Source organism: Helianthus annuus, chromosome 6 (assembly GCF_002127325.2).
Source record: "Helianthus annuus cultivar XRQ/B chromosome 6, HanXRQr2.0-SUNRISE, whole genome shotgun sequence".
Lineage (NCBI taxonomy): Eukaryota > Viridiplantae > Streptophyta > Magnoliopsida > Asterales > Asteraceae > Helianthus > Helianthus annuus.
Window position 1 is genome coordinate 20,696,333 of NC_035438.2, and position 10,225 is coordinate 20,706,557.

Below are 10,225 nucleotides of genomic sequence, written 5' to 3' on the forward strand. Positions count from 1 at the left end.
TTTTAACAAAAAATAATAGAACAATAGTTTGAATCTTCATATATTTTTAGTAACCAAGAAATTAATAAAAAAATAATGTATATTATTATTTTTGTAAATTCTTATTATCATAGCTTACAGGTTTGTTTATAAAAACAAGCAAGTAATACAAAGAAAACCAAAAAAGTTAGTTTCATTATCAAGTAGAAAGTTTATTTTGGCTAGGAATGATAGGAAGCAATAGGATTATGACATGTGGCAAAATTTAAAATAAAGAGAAAGGGTATTTTAGTAAAGAGTAAATTACAAGTTTTGTCCTTTACGTTTACACCAAATTGCAGGCGCTGTCCTTTAACGCAAAACTTGACAGATTTTGTCCTTTTTGTTTCAAAATCTTACACGTTATGTCCTTTAGGCCAAACCCAGTTAGATTTTTTTGGTTAAATCATATTACACAAGGGTAATTTGGTCATTTAACGCAGTTTTTAAAAATTATATATAAAATAAAGCCAAATGATATATTCAGCTCAACCTCTCTCTCTACCCCTCTCTCTCTACTCTCAGATTTCACCCACTTCACCTAACAAACCTTCATCACCTCCCCAAATCCCCCACAAATCACACCAAAATGAACGATTCAACCGACAAATTATCATACTTTCAAGCAATCACAGACGTAGAAGACATCGATTTATGCACCGAAATCCATCAATTCCGCCACCGTCGTCACCACTTCCGTCACCGCCACAGGTAACAATTACAAAAAAAGCTACACAACCCTGAGCAATTACAGCCGAGAACATTCAAAATAACAAGTTACAGATGCCTTCTTTGTGAATGAAAAAGGAATAAACAATATAAAAGTGTATCTCATTATTCATGTTCTGTTGCAAATTGATTCCCCTGAGTAGCTGCATTAAGAACTAAAAAGGATCTGACACCACAATGGTGAAGATCTTAGGAAAAAGTGAACTTAATTCCACGAGTGCTTCTTTTTTTATGCCATCACCACCACCATTCAAACCCATCTCATCATTTTTTAAGATCTGAAAACAAGAGATATGTTAAGGTTTCAAAAGATGGTTAAAGAGATCTGCCCAGATCTGGTGGTAGTGGTGGTTCTTGAACTAGTACACCCTTGGAGCGGTGGTTGGGAGTGGGGCGGTGGTGAACAGTGATGGTGTGGGTGATGTTGAGAGTTGTGGTTGTTGGTGGCTGTCATTGGTGGTGGACAGATGTAGAGAGAAAGACGGACAGGGTAGAACGAGAGAGAGATGTGGGTTCTATCATCTATGTGATATCAATATACAAATGTTATTTATGTATATAATATATTATATTAGTTTTTCAATTTTTTTATTGTTAATTAAATATTTATGTATATACATGGGTAAAAAGACCAAATTACCCTTGTATAATATGATTTAACCAAAAAAATCTAACTGAGTTTGGCCTAAAGGACATAACATGTAAGATTTTGAAACAAAAAGGACAGAACCTGTCAATTTTTTTGCTAAAGGACAGCGCTTGCAATTTGGTGTAAACGTAAAGGACAAAACATGTAATTTACTCTTTAGTAAATCATATCCTTTCTTCTTCCTTCTTCTCCCCAGTAACTTCAAAACCCACCATCTTCAACCTTTTCTTCACTTGCTATCTCAATAATCACTACATTATAGTGCAATTTTCGTCATCAATCAATGATTCAAACACCCGATCAACGTGTTCTTCAGCTTTTTTTTTGAAGAAAACTCAGTTTAATTTCATTAAAAATCTCGTTTTTCCCATGATTTTGAAGATAATCACTCGATCCGTTCGATTCGATCGCTAATAAGTGTTTTTGTCATTCAAATTTTGTCAATCGTTGAAGAAATCGGCTTCGATCCATGTAATAAATTCTTTAATTTCATTTTTACGATCTGGGTTTTTGATTTAGTCATTGCGTTTTACGATCTTGGCGGGGGTCCGGGGCAGCGCCCCTGGTAGCAGGGTCCAAGGGGCGGCAGCCCCTGGCGGGGTCCAAGGGGAAGAGCCCTTGGCTGGTCATTGCGTTTTAGAAATAAAACATTTTTGAAGTGTTTAAACACATTTTTATGTGTATTCAGTTCATTGCGTTTTAGAGAGAACAGTTTCTTTTGTGTTTTTAGGCCATTGCGTTTTAGAAATAAGACATTTTTATGTGTTTTCTAGCCATTGCGTTTTAGAAAAAAGACATTTTAAGTGTTTTCTGGACAATGCGTTTTAGAAATAAGACATTTCTTTATGTTTTTTGTGCATTGTGTTTTAGGTAAAACACATTTTTATGTGTTTTGAGTCCATTGCGTTTTAGAAAGTACACTTTCTTTTGTGTTTTTAGGCTATTGCGTTTTATAAAAAAGACATTTTAAGTGTTTTTTGGCCATTGCGTTTTAGAAATAAGACATTTTTTTTTGTGTTTTGGGTGCATCGCGTTTTAGGTAAAACACATTCAGTCCATTGCGTTTTAGAAAGTACATTTTTTTGTGTTTTTAGGCTATTGCGTTTTAGAAATAAGACATTTCTTTGTGTTTTCTGGTCATTGCGTTTTAGAAATAAGACATTTCTTTGTGTTTTTTGTGCATTGCGTTTTAGAAAAAGTCATTTTTTATGCTTTTTTTTTCATTGCGTTTTACGCAACTGGGTTTTCTCCATTGCGTTTTACGTAATTGGGTTTTCAAAAAAAAAATCGAAAATATAGCAATGGTATACTCGTTTTAAAGATAAAAATCTCTCGTTTTTTTGTGCAATTTTTATAAAAAAATAATGTCGTATGAAAGAGTTATTAACGTTTAAAAAAGGGGGGGGGAATTGGAGGAGAGAGAAACTATTGTGCTGGATTGACTAGAATGCCCCTAACTAACCCACGCGCCTCCTTTTTTTCCTTCAATTTCATTCATTTAATTTTAGCCCTTGATTAAATAAATAAATGGCCAAGATTACTTCCTAGGCTTCCTACCCAAATAAACTTCCTATTATATCCGAACCTTTTTTTTAAGGAGAATTTCATTAACAGCAAACGCCAAAACCCCAAGAAGGGACGACAAACAAATAAACGAACAAAAAAGATTACATATTAACAAAACTAAACCACTCTTCCCAACTAACTACTCTATCCTTAGTTCTGGAATTTGTTAGTGCATTAATGTCTATCGCCTTCGTCAATTCGAGCCGTAGCGAGAAACCGAAGAAATCAAGCTTATATTGTAATATTTAGATAGAATTAGCAAGGTGGCATTTTGGTAATTAATGAGAAATCTCATTAATTCCAAGGCCTATAAATAGGAGCTTTAGGTTTAAAGTTAAAGACTTTTGCTCATTTGTTGATTTAGAAGATTCAAGTCTAGAAAGAGAAAGTCTAGAGAGAGAAAGTACTCTCTACGTGATTCTTGTATTGTACACGTCATATCTTTCAATAGATTCACGGTTCTAGTACGTTATTGTGTGTTCGGTCACGCACGTTCACGGATTCCGCACGTCGAACGTTCGTTACGCAATCGAACGGTGTCAAAACCGATCCTACAAGTGGTATCAGAGCTAGGAGCTCCATTGCACTGATCAAACACATTGATTCGTACCAGAATTCAGCGTTTTCAGATCCGAATTGTATTATTTCTTTATCTTCTACTCATTCTTTCACGTTTTTCATTGTTTCTCGTCAAATTGAACGGGGTTTTACGGTCCGAATCGGCAGATTTTTTGATATGTTGTGCGAAAACACCTGATCTATAACCCTACCAAGTTTCAGATCCAAACTCCTAGCCGTTTAGGAGAAATCGAAGGTTTTAGGTCTGATTTCGTGTCAAAAGTGTTGATTTCGCTCATCAGACACCTGATTTCGCTCATATGTCCCCCCAATGCACCTGATTTCGCTCTTAAGATCATTCAGACACTGATTTCGCTTATATGTCCCCCCAATGCACCTGATTTCGCTCTTAAGATCATTCAGACACCTGATTTCGCTCATATGTCCCCCCAATACACCTGATTTCGCTCCTGTGTCACAAAAGTTGAGAGATTTCGCTTTTATGAACATCAGATTTCGCTTTTGAGTGCCTTTTGATTTCGCTCCAAAACCGGTTTAATTGAGGTTTTGCTCGTAGTGTAATCATCGATTTCTCTTTTGTGGTTTCAAAGTACTGATAAGTTGTTTTTGCGTAAGGTCCAATCGGCAATCAGTTGGTATCTGATATTGTCGGTTTGCATGTGAGTAATTAGTTCAAGAATTGCATGTGATCGAGATATTGAAACATTAAAAAGAGGTTGTCTTGAACTTACAAATCACGTGAACTGGTGCACCGATTCATTCATTTTATTGGAAATTGTTGTTGTGTATTAATAGTTGTCAGCTTAGTGGATATTGAGGTCAAATAGAATTCCTTGGTAAATAAAAGGGTGTCAGTCAACTAAAATCATTCGATCCAATCATATTTGAGCATATCTGTTTATATCGGCACGAGATACAACAAATTAGATAAAGTGGTCCAATCACATATACTAATTGAAAGGCCCAAAGATCAAATCAGTAATAGTTCGGTCCTACAGTATAGAAAATTATTTTGATTAGTGGGATCTTGTGGCCCAATCAGTGTAAACAAAAGTGAAAAACAAGTGTGGAACAACAGTGGAACAACAGTTGTCTGATATTGATCTGATCAAAATTATAAAAGATAGTGTTGGCCATTATACATATTGAGATAATCAATGAATTGCCATGAGGGACATTAATTCGGTTTGTATGTAAAAGTTAAAAGGTTGTCGGCTCAATTAAAAGGTTGTCGGATAAAAAACGGTCCTATCATCAGCCACCTTATATCGGTCCAATCATTAATCAACGACATTTAAACAAGTCAAGAGATTTTTAGGCCAAATTGGATAGCTCATCAGTTTTGAAGATCCGTTAGGCCCAAGTCATTCTAAGCCCATTCAAAGGACGTGTCACATCTTTCCATTTTCCGGATAATTCATATACAAAGTTTTCATCCGAACAAAATTGGAACGAATCCGCAAATCTTAGACAACGAGTCTTAGATTGATTTCATCGTCACACACACTTTTACGTATTCAGTTCGTTTAAACTGATTGTGTGTTTGTTTGTTTGCAGGTGATTCAAGGTGATTTGTTAAGCATAGGATACTCGCCCGAGTGAATCCTCAAACGATCCTAACTGATTTTAGATTGTGTGAAATTTTGTATTGTTTGAAAATTTGTTATTGTGAATTTTTCATTACCGAAACATGGATTCTGAGTTTTATATTGCACAGAATAAGTTTTCTAGTTTTACGGGTATCAAGGGAGAATCAACTGAAGAGTTGATCGAAAGGTATGTCAAGTTATATTTAGAGATGAGGAGTTTGAACATTAACCAAATGGATGAGACATGGGTTGATAAGTTGGCGAATGCTTTACCAATTGATGTGTGGGGAACGTATTTGTTAGCTTGGAAGAAGAACGGTGAATATTATAGTTTCAATTTGAGCTCGTTCGTCGAGAAGATTCAAGCTCAAGAACTTGAATTTCAAAAGATTAGAAAATTGAAGTCTGATTCAAGATAGAAGAGTAAAGCAGCAACTGATGAAGTAAAATTCAAATCTAAGGAAATTGTTCAAGAGTTAGAGGAGCAGGTTAAAGAAATTTCAGCTATCAAGGTGGAGAAGAAAGCTGAAGCTGAAAAGACGATCGAGAAGTGCTTAAATTGTGAAAATCTGAAATCTGAAAATGCCAAACTCTTGAGGGATTTAGAGAGTTTGACATTGGAAAACAAATTTTTAAAAGAAAAAGGAAAAGATTATCAAAATCAAATAAAGATTTTAGAAGATGAGAAAAATATTTTTGGTAAAAATAATCTTGAAAAACAAATTGCAATAAATTCTCATTTTGCTAAAATCATTCAGCTTGAAAAAGAAGCTGAAAGTGATCGGAATAAAATTGCTGAGTTAGAAAATAAGTTGAAAGGTTTTGTGACTTCTGCACCATATGTGTGTCTAGAACCGATCAATGCTGTTCCAATAAGTGACAATGTCACAAATTTTGACAAAGTCAAAATTGAAGATTGCGATGATAAACCTGATGATGAAAAAGAGAAAAAGAAAATATTTTTGGAATTAAAAGAAAAATTTAAAAATACTGTTTTGCAATCTACTTAAATAGGTGAATGCTCAAAGCAAAAACCTGTTAAGAAGATTGTAGAACAGAAACAAAAAATTAAAAATTCGAAAATTTTTCAAAATGAAAATAAAAGCTCATCAGTTCAGTCATCCAATCATTATGCAAAATCACATAAATCTGAAAACAAAAACTCACAAAAAGTTGGTAATCAGTGGTGCAGGTTTGACCACAGTGCTCAAGCGTCAAATCAAGCTTATAGGAGAAGTCATGAGTACTACAAATCAAATCAGTGTTATGATTTGAGTGTTTGGATTGATGGTGGAGACTGGTACGATAACAGGATGTGTTACACTTGTGGTGTTCAAGGACACATTGCTGTTAACTGCCAGAATCAGTGGTTTGAGACGAGGAGATGTTATAACTGCCAAATCAAAGGACATATTGCAAGAGATTGCCCAATGAGATCAAAGGAAAGATCGAGGGCTAAATCTCAGAAAAAGATAAAGAAATCAGTCAAAGTCGAAGTAAAGCCCAAAGAACAGAAAGTTCAAAAACAGAAAGTGAAGCTTTCACAAGGGCAGAAAGACAGACTGAGGAAAAAGAGGAAGAAGGCGAGAGAGTATCTCGAGAAAATTTTGTCCTCGGGTACATCAGGAAAACCAAACAGCAGTTCTGATAAATCGTCTTGCTTTTCAAAGAATGATAAATCTTGCAAAACGAATTCATCAGATACAAATATGAGGACAGAAGAGAAAGGAATTTTGAAGAAAGACAAAGTTGTTAAGCAGAAGATTAACAAAACAAAGAAAGTGAAATTTTCACTTCTTGGCGATGAATCTGTTTCTGTGAAAACAAAGGAGCCACATGTCGGCGATGAATCTGGCTTATTAAAGTCAGACAAGCCACGTTCAGGCAATGATTCTGGTTTATCAAAGCCAGAGGAGCCAGTTGATGAGGTAAAAGTAGAGAATTCTGGTTTAACAATGGATGATGCAAATTTTCCACCATTGTTGAGCGAGAATTAAAAAGCACCCAAGGACCGTCAGGCTTGGGTGAAACTGTTTAAATGAAAAACCTGACTTGTCGGAACTCCCAGGTTGGTAATTGGGGAGTAGGAATCGGCATCTTTCTTGAGAAATTCACAGGTTGGTAACTGTGATATTTCGAATTACAAAAGACTAATCAAGGACATTAAGTTGTACTTGATTTATCTTTTCGACAAGTGATTAAAGGAAAATAAAGTGATGAAGTAAACCCCTGACCTACAAATGGTTTGTGAAAATCAACAAAACTAATTTTCCAGAAAAACCATTTTGATTAAAACAAACTTAAGTGTTTTGAAATCATAATGGGAAAATAGTTTGTTGTCAGGGGGAGTTCTAATTGTTTACGCTAGGAGGATGGAGAATTGAAGTAATTCTCGTCAAGTTGTCACTTTACTTTGTACAGTTTATTGTTTTCAAATTTTCTCAGAAAATCAAAATTGAAATATATTTTGATTTTAGGGGGAGAAAAATTTAAAAAAATTAGAAAATTTGAAAATGTCAAAAACATAGAAAAAAATTAAAAATGAGTTTTGTTGAAGACAAGAGGAAATGATAGTAAATCAGTGGACTATCACAGCATGCTAAAGAAATGAAATGTAAAATGTGATAAACGGTCTCACTAAAGATGTGACGATAGGCTCATCTAGACTAGTAGATTTGCGATAACGATACAAACTTAAATGAAAAAGCCTAGTTCTAGTGGGAAACATGATTAAAAGCATAGTACTTAGTTTTGTCCTTCTTGATTGTGTGCCTACTCAGTAATCGCTGATTGTCGAAAGACATAAAACTGGTTAAGTTTGTGAACTTTCACTACTTTGCTGAAAAGTCACTGTGATTGTGCATTTCATTTTGCAAAGATTTAAACTTGTTTTATTTCTTTATTTTGTTTAAGCATTGGACATCCTTAAAGTATACCTTAAAGTATCGGTAAGCATTTTCGAAAGTTTTTAGATTGAGCTTAAGAGGACAATTATATCGTCAATCAATGTGAATCGTTTAGAACTTAATATGTTTAAAGCTTAACGGTGCTAGTGATTTGTCTCAAAAACTGATATGATCCTCTTTCACAAACTCACAAAAATAGTGTTTGTACATATTTTATTTCTGCGTTTAAATTTTGTTTTTGCATTTATGTTTCATATTATTGAAAAAATCCAAAAAGATTTTCGACAACTGATGTTGAAAAGCTGATATTCAAAATCTCAAAGGCTAAACAAGATGAACAATTGGTTTGGTTAAGATGATGAGAAGTTGGAAGATAATCCTCAAATGTTAAGATGATTCATTAATTTGAATCACAATATTGTGTGTTATACGTTTGAGAATTTTGAGTGAATTTTTGAGTAAATTCTTTTAGAGTCAAAATTATTTTGTCTTACGAGAGGTTGAGATGTGTAGGTTTCTGATTCTGTTGCTACGGAAAGCCAGGCGTCGATCCTAAAAGCACGGAAGCTTGACGAAAGGGGGAGCCTGAAGAAAAGAAGTCTGATCGATAGGAAGAGCAACTGAAGCTGAAGACAGATCCACAGGGATTCTGTTTGAAAAAGAGAAAGACAAGTCGCTACGAGATTGACTGCGGAAATATCCAAGGGGGAGATTGTTAGTGCATTAATGTCTATCGGCTTCGTCAATTTGAGCCGTAGCGAGAAACCGAAGAAATCAAGCTTATATTGTAATATTTAGATAGAATTAGCAAGGTGGCATTTTGGTAATTAATGAGAAATCTCATTAATTCCAAGGTCTATAAATAGGAGCTTTAGGTTTAAAGTTAAAGACTTTTGCTCATTTGTTGATTTAGAAGATTCAAGTCTAGAGAGAGAAAGTCTAGAGAGAGAAAGTACTCTCTACGTGATTCTTGTATTGTACACGTCATATCTTTCAATAGATTCACGGTTCTAGTACGTTATTGTGTGTTCGGTCACGCACGTTCACGGATTCCGCACGTCGAACGTTCGTTACGCAATCGAACGGTGTCAAAACCGATCCTACAGAATTAAGCCATACAAAACCCACCGATTTGATCTCCCTAATAATCCCCTCCAATTTCGCAGGTTTGTTGTTAAATCTAGCCTCATTCCTAGCCTTCCAATTACTCCAACACCCGACTCTTACGATACCTTGTATGACTTCTTTTTTCTTCCCTTTGAGACCAATATTTTCGTGCGATTCCAGAAGGTCCCTCACCGAAAAAGCCAAGATCAAAGGGATCTTGCACCACATGCTCACAATAGACCAAAGTGTCAACGCAATATAACACGAAGTAAATAAGTGTTCGACAGTTTCATCCTCTTCGTCACAAAGCACGCATACTTGATCCCCCCTGTCTATATTCCTTTTCTTGAGCGCATCCTTTGAAGCAAGCCTGTCCATACTGAGTCTCCATATAAATACGTTGCATTTCCGAGGGACCCATCTACACCTGCTCGGAATATATATCCCCTGTGATCCAAGGATTTTAGTCAAAAGCTCCTTAACCGATCCCACACTGAATTGTTTATCCACTGATCCTGTCCAAACCCATTTATCTATATCATCTTTTAACTCGAAATTAATAAGCAGGCTGCATAATCCAATCATCTCATCGACCTCCTGCCCAGCTTCCAACGGGCGCTTCCATTGCAGACAAAATCTCGAATTCCCACCGAAATTAGCGATCCTGTCAACCATCTTGCAGTCTTTCTTCATCTCCAACTGGAATAGCGCTGGGAACCTGAGACTCAAAAGCCTATTACCCGATCACGGATCTATCCAGAACTGAATCGATTCCCCATTACCAACTTCTCCCATAAAAAATATTTCAGCGGTTTGTTATCAATCGACAATTTATCCAGCATGTTGATTATGTTACACCAGACCCCCCCCCCCCCCATAGATTTTCTGACCGGGAAACAATCCCATCTATTTTTCGTAGTGTGAACCGCTTCGATCACTTTAACCCATAATTTCTCCTTATCCGCCTTAAACCCCCAACCCCATTTGGCAAGTAAAGAAATATTGATATGCTTTAGTTTACTAAGGCCCAAACCCCCTTTATCAATCGGACAAGCCACCCGATCCCAAGCAGCCCAATGAAT

The 10,225-nt window shown here is 35.7% G+C and overlaps 1 protein-coding gene across 1 annotated transcript; it reads right to left on the reverse strand.

Moving 5' to 3' along the window:
• Positions 1-902: 902 nt before the first annotated feature.
• On the reverse strand, positions 903-9,836 carry LOC110944507. The gene is made up of 2 exons (XM_022186169.1): positions 9,165-9,836; positions 903-1,025 (listed from the first exon to the last, which is right to left on the reverse strand). The coding sequence occupies exons 1-2, from the start codon at positions 9,834-9,836 to the stop codon at positions 903-905; spliced, it is 795 nt and encodes a 264-aa protein (XP_022041861.1).
• Positions 9,837-10,225: the final 389 nt, after the last annotated feature.